A 27,035-nucleotide genomic window follows, 5' to 3' on the forward strand; every position below is an offset into this window, starting at 1 on the left:
ATTGTCTTTCTTCTCTGTCCCATAGCCAAATGGCTGTAGGCATGAACCAGGCGCTGTGTGCTTTGGTGCTCTCAGAAGTGCCCTCAAACACAGGCTGTGTCTGTAGACTGACATCCTGAGATGCCATTTTTAACTCACTAAAATTTTAAATACCAGCAATCAGAACAAAATGGAGTTTTGGCTACCAACCCTCAATCCAAAGAGGCAGCGGCCTGATGTGGTCTGCCTGAGTCAGGACTGAGATTCCAAATCTCAGCACTAGCACTACCTTTTAAAATTTAAGCATCACTTGTACTGACAAATTGCTTCCTAAAGTGAAAACCTGGTATGAGAACAGCTTGCTGGAGTTCCAATAGGAACAGGGGAAGAAGGTGCATGTTGTGTGCCTGTAACAGAGGATTGAGGGGATGATTCATGTCTCCTAATCATTGCTTATTGTAGAATGTATGTTGGGCTCCTGGCAGGGCATGGAGATGTGCCTATAGGTAAGCCTGATTAAGATCTTGGGGGCAGAAGCACACTTTTGTGCTGTTCAGGAGATGGGGGGCTCAGGTTGGCATCTGCCCCAGGGCTTTTCCTCTCTTTGGAAACAGATTGTGCAGTGTAACAAATTCTGGAGGAAATGAAGAATAGCAGCAGCAGGTGAGTCTGTGCTTCTGTAAAGCAGCAGATTCAGGTGTTGAACCTAAAGAACCTGGCCAGCCCTGGGAGACTGATTTCCATGGTTAATTTTCTCTTTTTTGTGCTACTGATTTTTCTTCTCTTTGTGTTTGAAATTTTGAACACTTTGTTCAACATTACTAGCCAATGGCAATAAGCTGTAGAGATGAGACTTTGCAGAGATATGCAGTAATATGAAGGGCAGGGGAAAAGAAGAGGTCTGAGAAATTGAAATGAGAAGGTTTTATTGGTGACTAGTGATGTAGAGGAAGGAAATTTTTACCTGGTGTACTTTGATGAGTAGTTAGGAGACTGTAGTAGGCAGAAAAATCTCCAGAGGCTGAGTTTGCATGTCTGGAGCACATCTGGTGTAAAACAAAAGAAAATTTAATAACTTCTATTTTAAGTGAGTCTCTTTGGGAGATTTTCATTATCCTCTTTTTCAAGTTGGAAACATCTGAGCACATTTTTATTTGGGAGGGACCCAATATCAACTGCCAACTACTTCTCTGTGTCTGTGCATGGGAAGGAAGCTACTAATATGACTCACAGTGGTTCCATCTGTCACCTGTGATCACAGCAGGTCTCACTACTCAGGTTTTTATGTGAAACTGAATTCACTGAAAGAGTTATCATGTGTTTGAGATCTTACCATTCAAAGTCTGTTTGCAACCAAAAGCTTTATTGTGTGAACTGTCCTCATAAGGCTTCTCTTCCTTTCTGTTCAACTGTGGTTCCAAAGTGCAAACAGTGTATTTTTCTACTTGGGAGTAAAGATATATTTTCATTTTATTAAGAGAATACTTTACCATCACTGGAAAACTAGACTTTTCTAGAAATCTAGCATATTGGAAATGAAAATATTTGGGGCTGTGGGGGAGTTAAGATACTTTTGATTGAGCTAAAATGGGTCACATCATGCTCTGGAATGACTTAGAGTATCTTCGTACATCCAGTATTTCTCTCAGTTACCCCAGCTGATATTTCATCTGTTGAGGGATGTACTGGAACAACTGTGCAAAAAAGTTACCTTCCCTTTCTACAGGGGTAGATGAGGAAAGAGAGACAGAGGGAGAGTCTGTGGGTGGATGGATGGATGGATGGATGGATGGATGGATGGATGGATGGATCCAGACTCCAGGTGTCTGCAGTCCCTGATACAGCCCACCAACCCCTGGCAAAGCTGCTGGCCCAGCAGATAAGTCCTGCTTACACCCTGCCAGACACTCAGGTTTCCCTGCCTTGTGAACTGAAAGGCAAGTGACTGTCAGGGTGGTGACATTATCTGTGAAGTGCCTCAGGGTGGCCAGGAACAGAGGAAGGAAAAGCACAGACGAAAACAGGGCAGGCAGCAGCATTCTGTTGGACAACTCACACACTTTTGATTGCTTTTGGGTTTGAGGTTACATAAACCTTGTCTTCGTGTTGTCCAAATTGAAATTTCTCTCTGTGAAACAGACTTTCCCCAGGCACTGGTGAGGCTCAGGGGCTCAGCTTCGGTGGAATTGCTACTCAGGCTCCGCGTTTGCTTCTCTGCACAGTCGTGCACGTCAGCCTGGCTTTCACTTCATTTCCATGTGAGCAAGCAAAGAGCACCATCACAGAGGCTCTGAGCAGCTTGCAGATGACTTGACATGACAAAAGCAAAGTGCAGGGTGCCAGCAATCAGTATCTCCCATAAACTGCCTGTCATGTCTCCTCTCTTTTGCATCTAAAGCCAACCACAAAAGTAGGGCAGGCAGTGTTGGGGGGTGAGGCTCCTTGGGACCTCTTCCCCTGGTGGAGCAGACCCACTTCAGCAGTGGTTGTGCACAGAAAGGCTGAAGTTTCTTTAACCCATTAAAAAAAGCTGTGTTAGCTCGAGTGGCTGCCCAGCATGGTGGCAGCACAGGTGGCCCAGGGTCCATGGGTTGTGAACAGGGGAGGCAGGGGATGGTGGCTGGATCACCAAGAGCCATCCACTACCCCATGCTCTGCTCCAAGCCTGTGGGCAGCAGGGACAAGCAGGCTGCTGCCATGGCATGGCTAATCCTGCCAGGGAGCAATAATGGGACTCCCCTGGCTGTGCCTTCCCTTGCAAGCCCAGCTCAGAGCAAATTCACTGCCAGTCATGGGCTTGCTGTTCCATCGGCATGTGGGGCAGATTTTCCTTCCTTGTCAAAAGTGACAGCAGCTGAAGAGCAGCCGTCCCCTACCAGCCTCTCTGGAGAAGTGTGGCCTTCAGCAGCTTGCACTGCTGAAACTGAGCTTGAGCTTATTTTGGTGAAGCACAGCCAAGTACCTCCACTGTGGCAGCCTTAGGAATGGCAGCACTGCTTTCAGGCAGGGTAGGCATAGTGCTGTGCAAGCAGCCCTGCTGGGGTTTAGGGAGGCCACAACATGTCCCTTTTATTCTCACTTGGGTGTTTCACTAATCATTGCTCAGGGGTATGAAAGGCACCTGAGCCCCACCTTTCTGTGGGTGGGAGCAAGAGCTCTCTGAGAAGGTCAACAGTTCCAGCAGAAAATTTGTAGGTGTCAGTAAATCTAATAGAGCTGAAAAACTAGTACTACAGGAGTCAATATAACAAGTAATTAATGTGTTTTCTGTCTGTTGGGAAAATAAGAAACAATCAGCAACTCACTGGGAAAAAAAACCTCAATTGTTTGCAAACAGAGCTGTGTTTCTGTGTGGAGCTGACTTTTAAAGAGGGTTTCATTAGGGGGACTGAAGCAGAGTGGGAGTGTCTGTGTAGCTAATTTGTTTGGCACTTGGGAATAGTGAGGGTTATTGGGTCTGTTTGGCTGTTAATTACCTGAGGGATCCTGGTTTTCAAAGTACAGTGTTCTGCAGAGGTCTGTGCTCATTCCCTGGGCTCAGCTGTGAGCTTATCCTTAGTGGGGAATGACACAGGTAGAGACAGCACAGAGCACAAATCTGTCCTAACCTTCCCAGGGAAGTGCTGCTTTCATGCTCTTGCCCTGTACCTGCACAGATCAGTGGAGGGAATGGTTTCTGAAAAATACTGGACTGAAATGGAGCAGATGTAGCATAGAAGGCAAGATATTAAGAGGCCTTCAGTGAATGCTGAAGTACACAGACCATACCCAAAAGAAGCTTTCTATCCATTCCCAGCTCAACACAGATGTAGTATTGGAGATTCAAGATGTAGGAGGCCTGACTATGGAGTTAAGGGCTATGGGGAGGAGTGTTCAGTCAAAATGATTCCTGACAAATGTAAGTTACGGTCTTTTTCTGATCCCTACCCCAAAGAAGAATGAATCAGCTAAAGAAGGAGTTATGGTTTTGATAGAGAAATAAAAGAAATTGTCTCAGACATATTGGTTCTCAACAAGGCAGCACGGAAGACAATTATCCAAACAGAGAGAAAATTTTACACAGCCTTTTCTGTCTCTAATACTCAGCAGAGTCAGCAGAAGACCTAAAGAAAAATCTCTCTGACTTCAAAGAGCAACAGCCCCCCAGGACAGCTATCAACTGTGCACAGGTATCACCCTGCTCTGGGAGCCCTTTGTCAGTATTCCCCTGGGTGCTGGAGTGGGAAATAACAGCAAAGTGCTGCCATGTTCATGTCACCCTGTGCTGGAGAAATAGTGTCTTTCTGAATTTGAAAATACATTCTGGACTACAGCAGGTTTCTTCTACTGTATTTGTCTCTAGTTGGTATTTGTCTCTAGTTGGTACATGAGCTTTTGAGAACACAGGCAGCATCCCTTTAAAAATCCTAAAAAGAAACATTGTCAGGATGCTGAGGATGGGGTTTGGCTCAGCCTGTTGCCACCTGCAGGTGCAGCTTTATTCAGTGCTCTGGAGGGTAGCAGATGCACGTCTCTAAAGGCCAGTCCTTTGCTCTCCTCCTGCCCATCTGTGTGCAGTCAGACCATCACACTTCCAGACAATCACAATTACCTGGGTCCTTGCTTCATTTTGAGTGCTAGCAGGAGCTTTTCCAGAGGAGAGAAGATTAAACCTGTAACCTTCTCTAGTTAATGCAGAGGTGAAGGCCACGTAAAGGTTTCTGGCACTAGAATGAATGCTCAAATAACAATCTTGACACTGAAGTGGCCAAGGTTTCACATTAGACCTTGCAGGGAGCAGTTTAATTTCCTTCTTGGCGCTAGCACAGTTAAGAAAAGAGATAAGCAATAAAGAAGAGCAAAGCTTTTTCTCTTGGGATGGCATTTTAAAGATCTTGCTCTGAGCTCCTAAGATAGTGCCTTATAACCAAACACCATTGTGGGCAAGATGGGGGAGTGGGGGCGAGGGGCATTCTGAGGCCCTAAGACTCTATAAAATCAAAGCTGCTTTCAGTGGGATCCAGCTTTGTTGCCGAGTGCTCTGGCACAGCTGCGTCCAGATGCTGGACTAAAGGACAGGCTTGAATTTTTACTTGAGCCAGACAGGAGGTCACTGCTGTGCATAACAGGGCTGACAGCACTGTCCACATGTAGGCAAAGGGCCCCTGCTGCCTGATTCCCCTTTGGGTTTGAAGAGGAGATGATATTTTTGAGATCAACCACATAGGTTTACACAAAATTCTCAGGAGATTGCACTGAATAAATATGCTCATAACAAGGCTTTCACAGATGAAAATTCACACCGAGTTCCCCACAGCAGGGTATGTAGTTCCTTCTTTTCAATAGATTTCAGACTTGAATTCATAGCATCTTCCTGCAAGTCTAGAGAAGACATGGCAGGCCTCTTCCCAAGAGTTGGTAGGAGGATGTGGGTAGAGATGAAGGACATTTATTTATTTAATAGATTTTGGGGGTTTTATTCTTTCAAAAAAAGTTTTTTTTAAACCTGCATGTGATTTGCATATCAGATGGAGGTCGAGGATCTCTTGCTCTGAGCCCACTTTCATCTCACAGTATGACCTGTTAGTGCCATTTGCCATAGCCTTGGGAAATCCACAACCAAGTGATGTGGCCACCTGAGAAATTGCAAGGCAATGGAACCACCTTATGGTGAATTTGTGCTTCCCCTGTTTCCCCCAAGCACACAAGATGTGGACTTGGTCTTATCCCATGCTGGTGGCAAGTAGGACAAGCTGGTGCCACCCAGACAGTTCTGTATTTGTAGCTTGCTCTGGTTTCAGTTTCCTCCTCTCAAAGCAGAGCTGGCTCCTGCTCCTCTGCTGCAGTGAGCCAAAGGCACTGCTTTCCTCTTCCTGCTGCCATCAGAAGGCCAATGTTAGTCCTTGCAGAGGCCATCCTTCCTTCTTTGTTTATCCAGCAGAATTTTGCAGGTGTTAAGTAATTTCTCTGCTAAGTCTTGGAATTCCCACTTTTTTCTCCAAGCAGGTGGTATCTTATTACCATGAATTTAAAGAGAGTTCCCCTCTGCAAGAAGTTTCAGCTTGGGCCAAGGAAGGGGGCGGAGGGTGGGAGGAGGTGTTTGCTTGTTTGTTTTAATTTTTTGGAGTGTTCTGAATTATTGCCAATCAGCAATGTTGAGAATAGGGGTAAATTATAGGGGTAAAATATGGGGAAATTGAAACCATGGGTTTTGTCTTCACTATGTGCAAAGATCCAGGGGGAAAAATAGTGATGGGGCAGAATTTAGGAGTTCTGAGTTACAAACTTGATGATTTGGCACTCAGGGAAAAATGAGACAGATGCCTGTGCAACTAAAATTACATTTAATATGTGGTTAATGTGAATACTATCAATTGAATGTAAGAGGCTTAGGGTAAACCTGAGTCCTCACTGCTAATAGGTTTAGGGCAATTAGTGCCATTGACTTCTGTAAATCACATCTGTAACAGAAAAAATAACAAGGTCCTTTTCAATGTGGCACATGGCTGATGTGATAGATTGTGTCTCAAATTACTGAGCACAAGGAGATGTCACTGTATCTCTTTAAAAAGGGGTATGATTCTGAAATGAAAATCCTAACACAAGAATGTCTATAGAAAATTCAGTTCAAGGGCAAGCTGAATTGGAGAGCTGGAAACTCCTGAAGCTGGCAAGAAACAGCAATGTGAGGGGCAGGATCCTCCTCTCCCTCTAGCCAGGAGATTGATGTGAGGAAATGGGAGCATCTCTTTGTGGTCCATCTCTTTGTAGCTCAAAGAAAGAGTTGGCTGTTCCTCCTTACCACTGTGGGACAGTAATCTAAGGAAGCAAGTGTTCCCTGAATAATTCCTGCCCTTCTCTCAGAGCAGTGGGAGAAATGATGTCTGTGAGGGCATGAGGTCATGCCTGGGCCAGAGAGAAATGATTTTTTCCATTGCACTGTCTGCTTATTTCACCTTATTCTGGATGTCACTGCTCTGCTGCCATCAGGCTGCCCCAGCCCTTGGAACTCCTCCACCAAGGGGACATTTTCCAAGTACCTGCAGGGCATTTCTCTTAAATAATGTTTCTGTTCCTCAAAATGCACAGAAATGAGATTTTCAGAAGGACCTCAGCATTGAGCTCAAGTTAAAGCCAGCACAAGGCAGCTGTCAAGCTGCTTCTGGAAATCCACTAAGCATCTGTCTTCATTGTAGGTGTGTAACTGAAAAGCTAAAATCCTTGACTTTTAGTTACACCTGAGCTCTCAATGACTAAGATTTTAAGTTCTGACCCCAAGGCAGTTTTGAAAATAAGATAAAGGTTTTTACAGGATTTAGGTGAGGTTAACTTTTTTGTGGGGTGAGGGGGGAGAGGTAGCAGTTGGGATGTTTCTCTGGATGTTTTTTTTTTTTTTAAGAAAGCTGCTCTAGGTGATTTTGCTTTGATTGATTCATTTTTGGAACATCTGATAAATTTTTATCAGCAACATTTCGGCCTTGTGTGTGTTTCTTAGTTTTTTTTTTCTCTGTGGGAGCTACAGTCAATACCCAAGCCTACAAGCAGCCCTTGCAGTGGGTCATGATGGTGTGATTTAAATTAGCAACAGTTGGGGCTCTATGGAATGACAGCAAATGCATTGACTTGTGTTCTTGGCAACAAACTGTCTAGAGGCTTAGTTTCTTTGTTTCATGTTTGGAATTCTGCTTGCTGTTAGTGTTATTTTTATCCTACTTTTTATATATGCTATTTGCTCACTTGAGTGAGGCAGAAAAGCACACATATCTCATGGCTGTGTGTTTTGTGATGTCTCAGGGCATAAGAAATAAGAGCAGAACAAGAAAGAAAGTTAAAATTAAGATCATAAACTACAGAGGACAAAAAAAAAAAAAAAGACCTAAAGATCTCTTGCATTTTTCTTGTCAAGTTTTTGCCAGTCTCTTTCTTTTTATTGCCAAATACTTGCCTTTGTTAAAAAGTTCATATGAGTGAAGAGCCAGCTTACTCTAAGTTAATGCACTACTGCCATTTATTTTTCCTACACATTATTACAGCTGCCAGAATATTACTGTAGTGGCTGCATGTGCAGCTCATAGCACAGAGCCTTGCTTAGGGGAAGAGCACCTCCTTTAGTCTTCTTTTAGGCTTCTTTTTAAAACCTGGAGATTATATCTAATAAAATATATATATTATATGGGTGTGCTTTCACATGCTCTTGAATTGTTATGAAGTGAATATCTGGAAGCTAGTTAGGTTTGATTTCACTATAAATGTATCTTATTAAGAAAATTATTATCACTATCCAAGCAGGTTTCTTAATTTTCTTTAAAATGCTTTCAGTTCATTAATTCCTGGCTGAGCTTTAATTATGCAAATGTTTGGAAGGCTCATATGCAGTCATGAATCTACTGGCTGCTGGAATAGAATTTTGAAATATTATAGGATTTTCTGTAATTATGTTTTTTTTTAATGAGGGAAAATTATTTGGTATGAGTATGTTTTATTTTCGTTGGATACAGTAATTCTCAAACTAGTCACTGAACTTAATGAAATTAAGTTCTTAATGAACTTAACCTTACCTAATTTTTACCTAAATGGGATAACATGGTTTAGCACACAGCTAGGCCTGTGTTCTGTAGAATATCCAGGTAAAAGAAGAGGGAAGAGAAGCCCTGGTACAGTAATTAGCACTGTCTTTATTGATCTTGTTGAGCAAAACAAAGCACAGAACCTCTGATCAAGTAGTGCTGGGATATGGCCCAGGGAAAATAAGGGATAATGTATCTGTGGTTTTTGTGGGGGTTTGCCTAAATTCAGTAGTGGGTGAATCTGTGAAGAATTTCAGTGCCACCTAAGCAGATGAGAGGAACAGAGGCTGAAGCCCCTGATGTGTGAGTGGTACTGCATGGCTGTATTGAGAAGGGACAGGGAAACAGCTGATCAGCTCTGCTGGGTGGCACAAACAAAGCCCAAGCACAGCCTCAGCTGCCCCTGCCAAATACTCCTGACTACTCTAGGACAGTGGTGAGCCCTATGCAGAGTTTTTGTGCTTAGCAGCTCAGCCACAGGGCTGGGCTCTGGTTCCAAGAGTGGGCAATGCTGTGGGTACCGTTTGCTGCTGGGCCACCCTCACATGCCCAGCAGCATCTCAGCCTGGTGTCAGCATCAGCCAGCCAAGCCAGGGCCATGGTTTGGGCTGGGCTGCACCCCCTCCATCTGCTGCTGGCTCTGCTGTCACTGCCCAACACAGAGAGCAGCTCAGAGGATGTCTTTGCAAGGCACTTGGAGACAATTGACATTCTCTGCTGACTGCATAGAAGCTACCACACACAGAGATTGTTTTTCATGAGTCAAGGTCTGTGTTGCCCCCGGTATTTGTTTTGTGCATAAATTGCAGGCATAAGCTCTGTCTCCCATATCTTCTTATCCAGGATGTCCTTCTGAAAGAAAAGGAAATGTGTTCTTTACTCCAGGGTTGTATACAACCCAGCCTGCCTTGCTAGGGGAATTTAAATCACTCTGCTGCTCTTTGGCCACTTTCTAGCACTTGTAAAGCACATTAGAACAATAATGTTCTTGTCAGTGACATGGTGATTTGCCTTGCAAACCTCACTGCCTGGAAAGTCAGCTTCAATTCTACAGACAGCCTGCAGAACACACTTACTGAGAAGTGATAAGTAACCTGCCTTTCTTATCCTCTGTCTCAGCAAATGAAAGAAACAAAGCCCATGAAGTGCCTGCAAAACATCTGCATGTGTTGAAGCTGCTCCTTTGGCAGCACTCAGAGTTCTCTCCTAGTCTTACAGGGAAAGAGACACAAGCACCATTATCAGAGAGGAGCTCCAATATGCAAACATCGATAACTCCAGGACTTGGAGTGATGGAATGATCTTCTGGTGGCAGCACTGCACACTCATCTGCCCTTCCATGTGTGTGCAGCACACAGCCCTGCCGTAGATGAAGGCAGTGGATTAGCACTGGAGTTAGCGTTGGAGTGGAAGATGCAAATCCAGCTAGCAACTTGTGCAGGTCTGACTTTTGGTATTGCTTAGGACAGAAGGAGGCCTTTGGCACTTTCAGTCAGTTCTGCCACTAGTTGGGAAGGCTCATCTGCTTCAGTTCAGGCTTGTTGAGAGCAGTAATTTATCTGGCACAAAAATTCAAGAGGAAAAACAATTCATATTTCAAGCCGTAGGAAAAAACATAGCACCCAGGGATACAAAGATGACTTTGGTTGCTTGATGGGGTTGCCCTGAGATGGTATGCTCCATGAGTGAAGGTCTGATTTGCTGGAAGCATATTCTCTGATGTGGGCTTCAAAGCCACAAAATACACCTGCCTGTGCAAAACAAGTGAAAAAGAACAAACTATCAATCTGCATTTAAAAAAAAAAGAAATCCTGAAAATGCCTTGGCATAAGCCAGATGTGAAGAGCCTTTGTCTTCCATGCTGGTCAGTCATCAAGGGATTGAGGGCATTTAAGTTTTCAAAAGACAGGACAATTTTTAGGTATTTTAAGCTTCAATTATTTTATGCTTAAAACATGTCTCATTCAAGAGAAACTGCTGCAGAATTTGTGATTCTCTGTCAAAGCATGTTGGCCCTGCATTCCGAACCATTCCTGATTAAATTCTTTTGCAGACCCTTTTTCCAGTATTAGCCAGTACTTGTACCACCATCAGGCTCTTTTGCTTGAATAATTGCATTTAATGTGGAATTCTCTTTACCAGAAAAAAAAAAGTTGTTTGGATGTGTGGTAGAGTTCACACAGATTTACTGTGAAAATGACTGGTGAACACTGTACTCTAAGATTTAGCAATATTTTTTTACTGCCAGTGGTTGTGTCTTATCAGCTAGGAGCTTGCAACAAGCCTGCTTGACTGACAAGGCAGGGAGAAAAGCTAAAGCAGGGACTTCTGCTGAACTCCTTCACTATATCAAGGTGACTCCAGCAAAGCAGAAGACTCAGTGATGTCTGCAAACAAGCTTTTCTACTTTCTTTCCTTGTTTCTTCAAACACTCTTTTAAATGTTGATTCATTAGTAATTCATTAATATTTTTTTCTGTTCCTCAGAAAATGTTTTTATTAGTTCATTATTTTATTAAGTAAAAAGGCATCTGAAATGTCTATCTGATCTAAACAGAACCCATCTGTAAATGGAAAACTTTTAGGATACTATTCATTCTAGGAGTTTTGATGTTGTTAATTAAATGATGCAAGGGAATATTTCTTAATAAGACCATTAGTAGTGGAACTACTGAAGGTCATGCAGAATAGCAGTAATGATGTGCAAAAGTTTAGGCCTTACCCAGGATGAATTGTTGGAGTTCCACATTGCCTGCTGGTTCCTTCTGCCTGGAACTGTGGCTCAGTGTGATACTGCATGGCTTGAAGCCAGCCCTAAAGCCAGGACCTGCAAAGGGGCACTTTCTGTGCTCAGTGCCTGTTTCTCCACATATTCAAGGATACATTTAGGGACCAAAGAATTCAGCCTCATTTTTAGTATTGTGGTATTTGGGGGAGAATGTAGTGAAACATGCCATGTTCCTTTCTGGATGGGAATTGGCTGCAGTTCCCTGAAAACCAATAGTAACAGGTTGCTGCTGTAGCTGTGTGGTGATACACCAGGAGAGGAGAAATCTCCCTTACTTTTCCATATGGAGGCTTATTTTGGGGGGTGAGGTGGTTCTGCAATGAAGTCAGGGTTACCTTTCTGATGGTGTCCCACTTCCAGAGGCAAAAAGAGTGATGTGAGTTACAAACCAGAAGCTATTTCAGACAGCTACAGTAGAGTGAGATGTCCTTACCAGCATGAGGAGTATCAGCACTGCAGGTGAGAGTCTGAATTCGAACAGGTCCTTGAAGTATCATCAAGCCCCAAATTCTTTCCACTCCAGGACAGACCAGGCCAACCCAGACCTGCATCATTCTGCTACTGAGATAAAAATTAGTTGTTCCCTGAGAAAAAGCTGTTTATGCCACCCTCTGATCAGTGATGGGTTTGCAGAGGAGATGGACTACGGGGTTTTTCAAGTGTTGCCAGTACCAAACTTTGAGCTGAGAATATGAACTCACTCCAGATTTTCCTGTTCATGTATTAGTTTATTTTGCTTGTTTCCCTGGTGGCAAAGCTAGGAAATAGATCTGCCCAGGCACATTCAGAACATGCAGGTTGTCATGGTAAAGGTTCCTGATGCTTTATATTGGGTTTATTTATTACAGAAGCTGTCTACCAACAGCTGGGGTTTTTAAGTTTTCCTATCTGTGTAGAAAACTTCTTATTTCTTCAAACCAGACATTATTACCTCAGGGTATTTACTCTGCATGTATAGAAATCTTAGTCTCACCTTGGAATATTTTCATTTCTTGGGGCTTGTTTTTTAAGTGAAAATCTGCTGGTTTGAGGAAAAGCACATTCTGTAAGGTATTTTGCCTGTAACACTTAATGTCCAGCATGGTGTGCCAGGAAAAGGGCAAATACTGTCAAAACTGATAGGCCCTGTCTATCCTTTTTCTTTTTCACATTGCTACAATGTCTATTTCCATTAATATCAAGCATGGACTGAGCAGCCACATGCTAGGAATCACCAAGTGGTATTTAAAAAGATGTGTATCATGACTCCAAGGCAAGCAGCACAAAAGACCTCACACCATGCAGGCATTCAGCATGTTGGGAAAAGGTGAGGTAGATATAGCCAGAGGTTCCAGTTGTCCCCTCTATCCATGGAGGACACACAGCACCTCATAGGGTTGGGTGAGCTTGCAGTGGAATTAAATATCTGCCTGGAAGTGTTTCTGACTCTTTATTAGTTAGTGAAGTTTTGAACTTTCTCTGATGGTTATCAGTGTTGTGGGATGTGCAGATAATGAATACCCACCCCTTCTTCTCCCCTTTATGTCTGGGCTAGTTGTGTAATCTGCCAGCATCTCCATGTGTTTAGGGGCCAGCTGTGGTGCCAGAGTTCATTGTGAATATGGAGATAATGAAAGAGTCTGGAAAACATTTTCAGGATAAACATTTTCCATTTTTGTCTTTTGCTATTTGAGAAACAGAGACTCAAGTACAGCCTGTAAATCTTTTCTTGCTGTATCCTAATGTTTCAAAAGGACTTGTAATTTTGGATCTTGACTTGGAAACAATTTAAAGGCGACTGTTTTTCCGTGACTGGGAGTGCTGTGCTTCCTGACTAATCAGACTCTTTAGACATGTCTTAAATTGGGCACTGAAATAATAGATAGACAAGTGCAAGTAGTTGACTCAGCTCTATGGGGGTTTAGGCAAAGGCACTTGAAGACACAGCTCTGATATGCTCTGAGTGTGCACACAGCAAGTTACCACTCCTGGGCAGTCAAGAGGTGAATGATTAAGGCACAGTAAGTCAGTCATGGGAAACCATTAGCCCATGCTCAACCAAGTGGTGTGCTCCAAATAATTAGCCCCTCCTTGTAAACCTGTTCTATTTCAGCCAAGAGAGTCTCCTCAGGAGAACACCTGACATAATAAAACATTTCTTTTGAATACAGTAAAATTCATTATTGAGGTTTTCCATGCTTGATTGAAGCCCTGAAAAATTCAGCAGGAGTCTCCACTGACATTAAATGAGGTCTGTTTCCCAGCTAAGTTGCTGATGCTACACCTGCTCCGTAACCTGGAGCACTGATGTGAAGTAAAACAGGCAAAGAAAAGTGGATGCAGCAGCTGTATGTGCATACTGAGGGAATGGACACGCTTCTTCAAAAGTTCTTGAGTTGTTGGAGGTTTTTCTGAGGGTTTTGTCTGTTTTATGCCTTCCCTTCTTCTGAATTCTTGAAGAGAAAAGAAATTTGACTAATTTCCAAGATTTATTTTCTTTTTTCTGGAAGTATCTGCAGAGGTGAAAGAAAGAATTCTTTACTCTATTGCTTGAATAATGCTTTGAAGTTTCCTCCTTAGCCAAAAGCCTGTTGACAGTAACATCAGTGTTGGGCTGACTGGGATCACGTATTTCTTAGGAATCTTTAAAAGCTCTCTGAGCAGCTCACCAAGGTTTGATTTACATTTGATTTCTATCTAAGTGAGGGAGGAATTATTGCTCTGTCTTTTTATGGGTGGATAAGGAGCAATCATTCAGTGATTTACCTGCCTTTTAGGGACAAATCTCTAGTCCTGGTAGAGATCCCAGGAGTTTGACAGGGAAGTCACTCCTTTCTTTTTGGAACCATTCTGGTGTCACCTTATGTTGCCACCATTTCCATACCTTTTCATTGTTCACGTACTATTTTTCTCAGAAAAACTAAATGATGGATAACCTCAGAGTTTTATTTTACAGCTATTTCCAGTAGATGCAAATCAACATTACTCTTTTTTCCATGGTTTATAGTTATTCTTTCTATTTTTTCCCCCCTCCAAATTTTAATAAGGAGGTTTATTTGAGGTGTTGATATTTCTTATAATAATTTTCTCACTAGTAGCTGTGACAAAGTCTCTAATCTTCTCTCTTCCTTTTGTCCTCAGGAAATCCACTGACTGTGGCCTGCAAAGCTTTCTTTGGATTCAGTGGAGAATCAGGCCCCATGATCTACTGGATGAAAGGGGAAAAATTCATAGAAGAATTAGAAGGTCACATCAGAGAAGGCGAAGTCAGGTACTTTTTGGATTATTTACTATTAAAAATACTGTATGTTCCACAAGCCTGTTGGGTTCACAAGTTTTTAATTGAAAGTGGAAATCATTTTCTGTTTGATAAGTGATGGATAACTTGGAGCCAGGACTGTGTGAGTTCTTCGCTCTCCTTTGTAGTGAGTACACTATAAAGACAGAGTAGCTTGTGTATATGCCTGAAATCTGTTAGCAAATTCCCCTGATGGTTGGTAAATGAACATCTCCTGAGTTCCAGGGGTGGATTTTAGCCCTGTGTGGGAATGGTGCTGTCCACTGCAGCCATCCTGTGGGACCCACCTTGGCAAGACAACATCCATTTCAGCCCCACTGTTAATCTTGAAGATAAATGGTCTCCTGTCAGTCAGCACACTTTTTCTCTTCTCCTGAACATGTTGTGTGTGTGTGATACGGCTGTCAGTGTGCCTTAACCAGAGCCTTCAAGAAGCAGCTTTTGTTCCTCCCAGCTTAACACAGAAGGGAGAGAAAGGAGTGGCTGTGTCCAATATCCAACTTGTGCTTGGCTTTTTCTCAGGTGCTGGTTATCACTTGATGTACGCTGTAAAGAAAACACACTTGTATCCCCATGAACTTCCATGGAATTTACACCTGACAGTGCCTCATTCTCTTCCTCAGTAATTACCTGATAATTCTTTGAGCAAAGACTAAGTTATGGTTATACTGGGCACGGTGGTCCCAGCTCCTATAGATTCAATGAATATGGATTATAATACAATGAATATGGATTATAAAGAAACCCAAGGTCTTTTCACTTTCCAGTGCACATTTTTTTAATCTCATGTCTGAGTTTTCTGTTTCTTGTAAAGGTGATTTTGGAGAGCAATCAGAAAGAGGTCCCTTTGCTTTATTACTTGATCAATAATGTGAAGTTCAGCCATTTAGCCAAAAGTTATTAAGATATACTTAATTGCACAGAGATTAGATTTATCTTATATTGCCATTGTACAGTCCTCTTTTGTGCTTCTGACAAATCACAAGAAGCAATTATTGGAAACTTCTGCCATTGTAAGTAATCAGCACTCAATGACATGCTCTCTCTGGTGTGTATATATATATGAACAGTGATTTTGGTCATGTTCTTCTTCTGCATCAGGACAATTTGAGGTGTGTATTTAAAGAGTGCTCCCGTGCAGTTCAAAACTTTTCCTTTATATACATTTATTAGTGAAACTGAATTTGAAAAGGCTGTTACTTGTCCTTTGTTATGTCATCTCATTGCATATTCATGTTTCAAATTAATTTGTGACAAGTCACTTTTTTCATTGCACCAAAGTGCTTTGTCTCAGTTTATAGACCCTTCACAAGTCAGTGTATCTTCTCTTCAGCAAAGCTACTTACCACATACCTAATCTCCTGTGATCACTGCCAGCATTTAAAACAGCATTTTCCAAAACATACTGCGTTATTACCAGCAGTGCCCCAGTCCATCCCTTTTTTTAATTTAGAAGTAGCTATGGCAACTGAAGTGGTAACTTTTTGCAAATGATTTTTTGCCCTTAACAGCTCTTGTTTTTGTGTTCCATTACAGGTATGCTGCTTCAGGGGAACTAAGCAGCGCTGATTGTTCTGTCAGTGCCCTGAGGCAGCCCACATCTTCCACCCAGTTGTATTTATTGATGTATTTAAAAATTGTCATGTGTGTTTCAAATTTGATGAGCCATGGTGAACTTGCTGGTTAGATGGCTTTTTAATCAGTTTGCTTCTCTATGATATTACCAGAACATTTCATTTTCAGAAGCTAGGAGTAGTACAGAATTGTTAGAACCAGAGCAAGATACTCCATGGGCTGTTCCTTTGGTACATTTTAACTCTGCATCCCCCATCCTGAATTAGTTCACAAATTTAGTAGCACTCTGAATTTATGGTGCTGTCCTTACCCTGGACTGTGCCTGTCCATTGCTGGATTTTCTGTGTATGATGAGAGTTCAGGTTTGCAAATGAATGACGTGTGGGAGCAGAAACCCAGTGTGCAAGGTTAGCATTCACTGTGCTGTCATGAAAGCACTAAAATAAGGATGCATGTAACAGAGCATTCCTGTTCAAATCAAATCCATGGGATTTGGTAAGCACCCTTCACCAAGAGTAATTGTGTAACTCTGGGATTTCAGTATTTATTAGACCTTTTTAACAAAGCCTTACAATAAAATGTAACTCATCAGCATTGCAGAACTTGGAGGTAATGATGCCCTGTCTGAGCTACCCCCTTGCCTTCCCTTGAATTAAGATCCCCAGGTGTTAGATGTGTGGGGGGAAAGGAGGAAGAGACTTTGCTTGCCAGGTGGGTTTTTCACAGAAGTAATAAAAATGTCATATAAATTGAACCAGAGTCATTAAAAAAGCAATCAGAGTCTTTAAGCATGTCTGCAAAGTTGTCAGTTGTACCTAATTATTAAAGCAGCCCACAGCAAATTTCAACACCGGCTCTCTGCCATGGCAAATTATTTTCATACATAAATATTGCTCTCTAAGTCACCTATGAGTTACTTTTTTTTCCTCTTCAGGCAACAGAATAGTCATAATGCTCATCTTGTAAAGTATGTTTGTCCTTGTTTTGTCTCTCTTGTCCATTTTTAAAGTAGAAAAGTTTAACTCATCCTAGAGGCATAAAAAGAGGTGAATGGAGACATTTTGAATGGCAGCCTTATTTCTTCTGAGTGATTTACCACCCACAGAAGTCAACGGATGGTTATGAAACACTCAAACAAGATGAGGATGTTGTTTTCTGTTAGAAGGGGGTGCTGTGGGCAGGAGGCAGAACTCCCACAGCTGCCTGGCTGATGTGCTGGGTACTTTGCAGAGAAGTACAGAAGCAACAGCCCTCTCTTGAAAAGCTTATACTACTCAAGTAGACAAATTCAGGGCAGAGAATAAGAAACACAATGCAAGAAAGCGAGAGGGAAGGTCACTGTCGTGCTGCCGGTTGAACGACTTTGCTTTGGAGAGGTGCTTGTGTACACACAGATCTGTCCTTTCATCTACAGCCTGTTGTTAAGGAGTAGAAGGGAGGGAGTCGACTTCATAACACTGTTCACTGTCCAGATCCTCAGCTTTATAAAGAATGAAAGTTTCCTTTTTGCTAGGTCCCGACTCTCAGGAGAATTAAGGTTTGCAATTAATGCCTCTGCCTTGCAAAGAGACCCAAGTGAACCTTTCTTACGGCCTTTCTATCTGTGGTCGTATAAAAACTAAAAATTTTAGGAAAATATGGTCTCAAAGTAGGAGTGTTTTAAATTCAGGTTCAACTTAGTGCATACAGGCACTGGGAAAATATGACCAAGGATTTGAAAAATCCAAACCATTGCATAATTTTCAAATAAAGCATTTCTATTCTGTAATGACACTTCCTTTTTAAAATTCATATTCTTACCTGAAAATTATTCACTAGACAAAATGTTTTGTTTCAGATCAAATAAAGTGCTTCAGCCTGAAGAAAAATAAGGCACTGAGTCTTGTTTTTACATCACTCACCTTTTATTTCTCTCTTTCCATCCTGTTTGTTGTGAGTTGTCAAGCACCATTGATTTAACTGTGCATTAAATGTTGTAATTACTCTTACAGTTTTTTCAGCAGCCTAGAAAGAGTGAGTTATTCTTTTCTCAACTTGTGGGAGCTGGCATGTATTGACAGATGATGCTGGTCAACTTTCCCCCAACTCAGGGACAGAGCTTCATCTTCTGGGTGTGCAGCAAATGCTGTTGCACTTTCAAGATCTTATTTGTTGATATTGTATTCCTTTTCTAGCCCAAAAATATTGTGTTGTCACCCTGAAAATTGAGCCTTCTGATGTTTTCATAGTTTTAGTTACTTTCCCATGAAAGTCCTGTAAACATAAGTTGTTTATCACATTCCTTCTGAGAAACACCTTTTGATGGACCTTTCACATGACCAGTGTGCTTGGGAAGGAGGTAACTTAATTATCCAATCCAAACTTAATTAGTTTTCAAATGCAAAACACACACACACACACACCCTACCCTGCTTTTAAACTGTTTTTCCACTTGCTTTTTTGCAAGTTAAGCTGCCACAATGAAAGAGGCTGACTTGTGGATGCTCTGGTGCCTCTTCTGAGTTACTGCTGAGATGTGTTTATAGCAGTCAGGCTTGCATTTTTGATTGTCTAGTGCAATGCCCTCAAACTTCTCTTTTGATTTGTTTTCGATTTGTTTGGAGTTCCATGGATGCCACGTGACATCATGTACATAAGGAAATGTGTGTACACAAAATGTCTTTAGTTTATAATGGAGAAGCTTGGGGTTTGCTATTACTGACAACTGTGAATGTCTCCAGCAGCAGTTTCCATCCAGAGCAGGCAGCACTCTGGTTCATTATTTCCTGTCCAGTTTCCTCCTTTCGGTCTTGGGAGAAAATATTTAATCTTTGGTGAACCTGGGTTTTATTTATACCTTTACCTCACAGTGCTGCACACACTCTTTTCAGAGAACAGACTCACTGGAGTGCCATGTACAGTGGTGAGTTCACAAATACCCCACATTTCCTTTTTACCCTCTCATGCAGCATAACACAAATAGGGTCAAATTAACCTGGTGGATTTTACTTGATGTTACATTTTCCTGTTTAAAGGAAAAACAACTTTTTCTTGAGCAAGTGATAAGCCTTTTGAGAGAATAGGGTATTGTATTTTTAGACTTGATGTCAGCAACAGAAAACTTGCATTTACTTTGCATTCTTTTTAATTGTTCACATGAGAACAAGGACATGAAAAGGCTGTACCTCTGGCCTGAAAGTCTGCTAGCACTTTTATTCAATTTGTGGGGATTTTGCATGTCTCCTCTTTCCTCTCAAAGGAGCAGAGAGTTCTTGTCATGGAGTTACTTTACCTTTAAGGGAGTTGGAGTTGCTGGGAAGTGCTTGGAGTCTTTTCTCCTGACCAATTATCGGTCATTGCTGGGAATTGACAGCAGTTTAGGCCATTGAAAAGTGGGATCAACTTGTGAACCCTACCTTAAAATGTAAAAGCAGAGCTCTCTGGGCTCTCTTTGTTTTCTGGCTGTGGAGGGTGGCTGAGCTCCAGGCCTCCCGTCCCTGCCCAGGCCATGCGGCCGGGCGGGGATGGGGCCGGGCCTGCCCCGTCTCCCGGCCGGGAGATGGGGGGGCCTGGGGAAGGTTTTCCCCAGGCCGGGCCGAGCCGATCTCTGGCTCGGCTGCAGGTTTTGCTGTAACTACATTCACTAGAAACTGCCCAGTGGAGAAAGAGAAAGGCTCTGGACTTGCAGCGGGTTGGAACAGCGACCACACGCTCCAGAGCAGCCATGAGGAACTTTCTATCGCAGACGGCTCCAGCTCCTGTTCGGCAGAGATCTCCGAACCATCTACAAAAGCCTGGGCAAGATTTTAACTCTTTCATTACCCAGATGAGACTTGCGGATTAATCTTTTTATCCAGAGAGAGAGAGAAAGAAAGATCAACATGAAAAGAGACTTTATAAACTACCAGTGACAAGAAAGAAAAGAAGCTTCAGGAAAGGTAGAGAATTAAGAAGATGCTTTAATTAAGCTGAAATATCTCCCTGTTAAAACTATGGAGATGGACAATAAAGTCCTGAAAAGAACTCCTTTAATTCATGATATAGGATCTAGAGAGGAATAGTGTTCAAAGTGTAAATTTGAGTAAAGAGTAATTATAGTATAGTGAAGTACTAAGAGATTAAAAGCCTTGAGAGGCCATGAGAAAACTGTTGAGAGATTTGAAGCCCTGAGAGGCTATGAGAAAACTGTTTTCTAGTGAAGCTCACAGAAACAGATGAAGAAGACTTTTTTTTTTTTGCCTTTGAATAACTTATCCTTAAAAATGTTATCTCTAGACACATGGCCCATACTTACTTCAGAGTGATGTGAAAATGGGAAGAGTGAACTCTAATATAGCAGCTCTGAGCAGCTAACATTAGGGCAATAGAAAACTATAACAAAAATAGTTTTCTTGTGAGAAACTCCATAAATTAACAGGAAGAAACTTCTGTTTCTCTATAAAGACTGGTGAACATACTAGCAAGAATTGAGACTGTTTTAACCATCAGAGTTCCAGAGTTTTTGTCTCTGTTGTCATGTGAACAAGAGAATAGTGGGTGGATAAGAGATGGAAAGGTTTTTCTGGAAGTTTATTCTGGTGTTCTTATTATTGTGGTTTGTCAATAAACTTTCTTTTTTTTCCCTTTTAAGCTGTATGCCTGTTTTGCTCTTATTCTAATCCATATCTCACAGCAAGAAATAAGTAATTTTCTTAGTTAGTGGTTTAAAACCACGACAGTTCTGGTTCTAGATACTGTTCCTCTTAAAAGCCAGAAAACAGAGGAAAATTCCAGAGAGTAGCACAGCTCCTTTTGTTGATTTTCCAGACTGAATTAAAATGTATCACAATACCCAGCCTTTAAATTGCCCTGTAATTTGTTCACTGATGGTTTAGTAGCACCTCCTGCTTCTGGAAAATGGATATTTGTTGCTTCTTTTAAAAGAAGCATTGTTTTCTGCATTTAATTCTGATGGAGCCAATGTAAAGAAGCCACACATAACCATTGTGCTCAAGGCCACTCTTCCTGTGCTTGGTTCAGCTCCTCACTAGATATGGCAGGAGAAAAAGCCTCCTGGTGGTCATGAAAAATGCCTCTGTGAAGCCTCTTTCAGGCAGCATGAGTCTCTTTTAAGTCCTTCTCCAGGAGTGAAGGAGGCCAAGGAACATTGTCTTGTGCTGAGAAATCATAGTGCTTTTGGGCATCTGCCATCTGTTTTAATTCAGTTAAAGCAAAGGCTGTATCCTTCCTTTCAGACTCCTCAGAGAACATCTTGGAGAAAAAGAAGTTGAGTTGACATTGATCTTTGATGCTGTAGAGGAGGCAGACCTGGCTAACTACACGTGTCACGTGGAGAACAGAAATGGACGGAAACATGCAAGTGTTCTTCTGCGCAAAAAAGGTAATTTTCCCTTTTTAGTTATCTGTGATCTCACCTGCCTCAGCAGCAGCACATCAGAGGTCCTGCTGACCTCCCTGTGCCAGGCTGGATTCCTGTGTGCCTGCTTGGAGCTGAAGTGTGCTTGTGTACCGCTTCAGTTTACCATTTGTGGGAAAAAATTGTGGATTGTTCTTCTTTGTCTAGCAAATCAGCCTTGCAGGTGCTGCACTTGCCTGGAATACAGTGCAATAAGGCGCCAATAATCAGGAGAAGTATTTTGGACTAAACAACCTATGAATTTGACCCAGAATTGTCTGACTAGGCCAGTTAAAATATACATTCCTTAGAACAGGTGCCCTGGCAGTGAGGTCAGATGTTCTCGTGTTTCTCCACTTCCTGGCCTTGTGTTTTAAATTGAAAACTCCAAGCTGTCTCCAAGCATTTTGCATCAGGAAGGAAAACATGCAGTGGGAGCTACAAATCCGTGGAGAGTTACTCTATCATGATCATCTTGCCTGATACTGTTCCTGAATGGGGAACACCACTACTGACAAATTATCTGTAGCAGAAGGGAAACCATTTGGATTTGAATGTGCCAAATTTAAAAGTGCAACTGTGCTCTGTGTTTGAAAAAGTCGTTATCAAAGGAGTGTAACAGTATCTCATGGCAATTCTTCTGTTGTTTGTTCAATCAGCTCTCCTATTCATAACTAAGCTGACATTTAGATTGGATGGTGATCTCTCTGAGATACAGCATATTAGGAAATACAAAAGCTGTAAGATAGTAATTGTTGGGAAAGCAAAGGAAGGTTCCACCCTTGGGGCAAAGCTGTTACGTGAAACCACAGATCAGCACAGGAGATTGACTAAAGAGTTGATACATTGTCCAGACCTCTGACATCATTCTTAGATGTAAATTATTTTGCCAAAACATGAGAAGAATTGTTTTCATTAGGCAAACCTGGAAGGTCAGTTCCAGTCCTTTGTGTGCTTTCACTGTGGCAAAGTTGGAATAAAGGAATGTTGATCTAGCAAATCATTCTACTGTCTACTACAAACTTACATACAGGAGGGCAGGAAGGCTCTGCAGAGGGATCTGGACAGGCTGGATCCATGGGCTGAGAGCAATTGTATGGGGTTCCACAAGGCCAAGTGCTTGATCCTGCTCTTGGGTCACAGCAAGCTATAGGCTGGGGCAGAGGGGCTGGAATGCTGCCAGGTGGCAAAGGATTTGGGGATGCTGGAGTGACCATCCCTGCAGGGATTTGAAAGCCATGTAGGTGTGGACACGGTTCAGTGGAGGGCTTGGCAGCTGCATTAATGGTTGGACTCAATCACCTGGGAGGTATTTTCCAACCAAAACAATTCTAGAATTCTGTGATCTTTAGATCACAGACAGACAGGTTGTCACAGCTTTAATTAGGGAATCTGGTCATCATGATGAAGGATTAGTCTCTCTAGTGCAAAAAGCGTTCTACCTTTTCTTCCTGAACCTTATAAATATACAACTGATAGTAAGTATATCTCTGTTGGCACTGGTAAATGTTCTGATGTATGCATATAGTAGAATAACATCTTGGTTTATTTATAACAAAATGCAAATATTTCAGAGCTCTGCTGGAATTATGGAAGAAGCATTGCTGAATACAGAATTTGGAGGTGGAAAGGATCACTTTGCAGCTACTATTTCATTTCTCTCTGCACTGTGGCTGTAGAAAACTTATATTCCCCTCAGGCACTCTCAGTAGTTGATTTTCAAGCTATTAAAGTGTCATTTAAAATAACCACTATATTTTACTGTGTCCTTTGACTGCCTGTCCCATTGTCCGGCTTGTTATTTATTAAGTTTTCACAAATACTTGACTGAACTTTTCCTTTCTACAACTTGATTTAATTACTTCTTATCCTAACTTTCTCCAGCTTAGATTTTACTGTAGATATTCATGAGACAGGAAATACTACTGTATTTACTGAGCTGGGACAAGATTTAGGGCAGGACTTGCAGAAAGCTGTTGACCAGCATCCTTTGTGTGTGTCAAAGAAGAGATTTCTACTGCAAACTGCTGCAGCACAGATCTCTCAGTCAGAGAAATCCCCCTCCCTCCAAAGTCCTAGGTGTTAAGAGCTGCATTATCCATATTTGACAAGAGTCACTTGTAGTTCTGTTCTGTCTCCATACCTGCCCTCTTCTGGTTTTTTTCTGGTTTGGATGAAAAATAGGAATAAACCCAAAATCTAAGTTGTAGATGTTGTATAAGATTTTCTAGTTCTTGTTTTGACATCAGATGGTTATTTTTAGCACATCATTTGTTTGGAAAAAAAATAGAAAAATTAGTTGTTCAGATGTTTCAGGGAAAATACATTAAGGTCTTTTTCAGTATTAGTGGTACAGTCCCCACAAACCTTCAGGAGAATACAGGAGATCAGTAGCCCCAGATCATGTGCCATCATCTAGGATTATTTTTATTGTTTGGGGTTTTCACCTGAAAAAGAACCAAATCAAGTTTCAAACCCAAAGCTACCAATGCAAAGGCAGAATCAGACATACTCCTAAGACCTGAACACAGCTGTCTGCTGTCACATTCTTCTTCACTGACTTAATTCAAGACCACATTGTTACTTGCATTGAAGCAATTCAGAAATAAGTTCTGGACAATCCTGGGTTTGGTTTCCTTTTTTTTTTTTTTTTTCCCCTCTGTGCTGTCCTAGCATATTTGGTGCTCAAATAACATGGAAATGCAATATACACCCAGTCATCCCTTAGTTGTGGGAATAGTTGAGGATTCCCCTGAAAAGAGTTTGAAAGCAGTCCAGCGTTTCAGTGACTGAAGTCTACATAGTCTATAATATAACTGGTTTGTAAGATAAATAACTTGTCAGAAACCACAGAATAATGTCAGACCATGCTTTTAGTGGCAAGAAGTAGTGAATTGAGATAAAAGTAAATATTATGATGACTTTTTCTTGTGATTTTTTTCAAGGAGGCTGTCTTTAATCAAGACATGCAAGGAACTAATTTTAGTGGGGGAGGTATGACGCTGATACATCACTAAATTTTGAAGAACTTTTAAAATGTATTTGTCTCTCATTTATTGGGTATTTATGAGACTTTTGCTATTTTAAAGACCATAGTCTGTAATATGTGAAATATATTGTGGCAAGGTCCTTCTACATTATTTTACATTAGAAACTATAAATATTATTATTTGTTATTTTTCAGTCACTCTTATAGCACTGAGACCAGATTCAACTTCTTTTCTAGTGTTTGATATGCTGCTTCCTTATTTATCTCAGTGAGAACCACTTAAGGAGGAAGGAATTAATCAGATGCCAAGACTATGTAGAGTAGGCAAGAAAATTGAACATCCAGGGTTCCTCTCATTGCCTCCACTTTGGAATGGAAATAAAGTCAGCTCAGAAGCCTTGGCTTTCTGTCTCCTTATGTCTGTCTTCTAGGAAAGTCAATGGGGCAGAAGGACAGACACTGGATGTGCAAAAGCTGATCAGTTTTGCCTTTTGAGCTGGATTTTGTGTGTTTGCCTAACACCCTGCTATTCCCCCCAACAAACAGAGTGTGCACAACTCTGTGCTCCTGTGTCAGCTGCATGGCTCAGCATTTTCTTTCATTCCAAGCTGGCAGCTTTGCCATCATCTCAGTTTCCTAGCAAAAAAAGATTCAGTACAATTAAAATAAAATTCCCCTCAAAAGTGATTTTAACCAACTCTGTTCTCCATTTGCCTAGATTTATCCCCCAGAGCACATGCAGCTTTATCACGCAGTATAGTAAAAGTCCCATGAATTCCCTGTGTTCTCAGAGAGATTAAATAGCTATTATAATAGACTTTTTCCATCTATTAGTCCATGACTTCTTGCCAGACAGACATCAGAGATACTGTAAACTGGGAATAGCTTGACATCTGATGTTAATTATTGAAATATAAAGCACAGCGAGGCAAGAATAACCCCCAAAGATATGCAGCTAATTTCCTTTTTATCTTGAAAGTGACACAAATGACATACAAGTAATTCTTTCTGACCTAAGTTTTACAAGTGTAAAGATCACAAAAACTTTGTCCCACCTGTATTAGTTTGGCAAGTTCTCACTGTTTGTCACAGCAGAAAATATCTTCATGACGTCTTATCTGAACTAATACAGGCTGTGAGAGTCAAATTGTCATCCCGTGTCTTTTATGGATAAGTAATATACCAGGTGGTGTTAGGAGCAATATTACTTCCAGAGGACATTTCAGGATAAAGAGCAATGCTGTTCAAGTTAGTCCTGTATCAGATGGAGCTCTGGACTGGCATCCAAGGGGTTTTATCCCACTTTGTCATTGGTTTGCTGACTGACCTTGAACATGCTGCTTCTCTTTTCTAAGCCTGTTTCCCCAGCTGTAAAAGATGGATCACTGTGTCTGGATGCATTTGTGAAGTTCTTTGAGCTCTTGTGGTGTTTCCTAACAAAAGCATCTGAGTAGAAAATTTTAACTAACACTAGGTCCCATTGAAGTATGTGAACTCTTCAAGTATGTGAGAAGTCTGTTAGCAGCCATGACAAACAAAGTGTCTTTGCAGCCTCATGTGGGCTCCAGGCTTCTTGTGTTATCTTGGGCTTCTGCAAGCTCAACTCATTTTCCAGGGATCCAGCTGAAGCCCTGGCTTGGCAGCTCACATCAGTTTGTCCACAGGCTTCACAAATATAAAACCAAAGCTGTCTAATTTGGCGGGGGAGGGACCAGATCCTTCCCAATCTGTTCTCATATGCTATACATACAGCATTTGATGCACTCTGCCAGTGCAGAAGTATCAAACTCTACCAGCTCATTAAAAGTTGGTTACTCCTCTGTGTAAAATCACTACATAGTTCCTGTGTAGGAGATTTCCATGTATAGCCTCAAATGCATTCTGGATTTCAGATGGTTATTTCAGATGGGCAGTAGGTGGAGTAAATTAGAAAAATTAAGTGATAGGTAATGGACAAAATTATTAGGCATTTTGAATGTTATGGTGTTTATAATTGGAAGCTGCACAATTTTATGTGGAATTTTACAGTGGATTAGAGAAAATATAGCTTGGAAAGATCATAACATTTTTGCCTTTCCTTGCTAATTTTAGATTTGATCTACAAAATAGAACTTGCTGGAGGACTGGGAGCCATCCTTCTTCTGCTTATTTTGCTCGTGACCATCTATAAGTGCTACAACATAGAGTTAATGCTGTTCTACAGACAGAACTTTGGAGGAGATGAAGCAGCTGATGGTAAGCAGTTGCACAGGAAACTCAATATGTGCAATGGAAATATTTCAGAGACCCAAAGTAGCGAGATCTAAATGCATCCTAAAAGATACCTGCTGCTAGTTTAAACTACTAAGCACCCAACAGTGCAAAGCTCTAAGACTTTCTCCCAAAGCCCCCTGAGATCAATGTGTCTTTCCACAGAAATATCACTGCTCATGGCTCTGTCATGAGCAAAAGGAAGCCAGAAGAATTGTTCATGAGTCTGGTACAGAGGCTCACATGTCATTTGTGAAC

The 27,035-nt window shown here is 41.6% G+C and overlaps 1 protein-coding gene across 15 annotated transcripts in view; it reads left to right on the forward strand.

The window, feature by feature from the left end:
* Positions 1 to 27,035, forward strand: part of IL1RAPL2 (interleukin 1 receptor accessory protein like 2) — a 366,669-nt gene that overhangs the window by 325,399 nt on the left and 14,235 nt on the right. For all 15 annotated transcript variants that reach the window (XM_086850187.1, XM_086850195.1, XM_086850200.1 and 12 more), the window contains 3 exons: positions 14,433 to 14,562; positions 21,378 to 21,523; positions 26,619 to 26,762. In XM_086850187.1, coding sequence (XP_086706313.1) covers positions 14,433 to 14,562; positions 21,378 to 21,523; positions 26,619 to 26,762 — 420 coding nt within the window. The remainder of the gene's footprint in view (positions 1 to 14,432; positions 14,563 to 21,377; positions 21,524 to 26,618; positions 26,763 to 27,035) is intronic.

Source organism: Cyanistes caeruleus, chromosome 14 (assembly GCF_971803275.1).
Source record: "Cyanistes caeruleus chromosome 14, bCyaCae1.hap1.1, whole genome shotgun sequence".
In the NCBI taxonomy this organism is placed as follows: Eukaryota; Metazoa; Chordata; class Aves; order Passeriformes; family Paridae; genus Cyanistes; species Cyanistes caeruleus.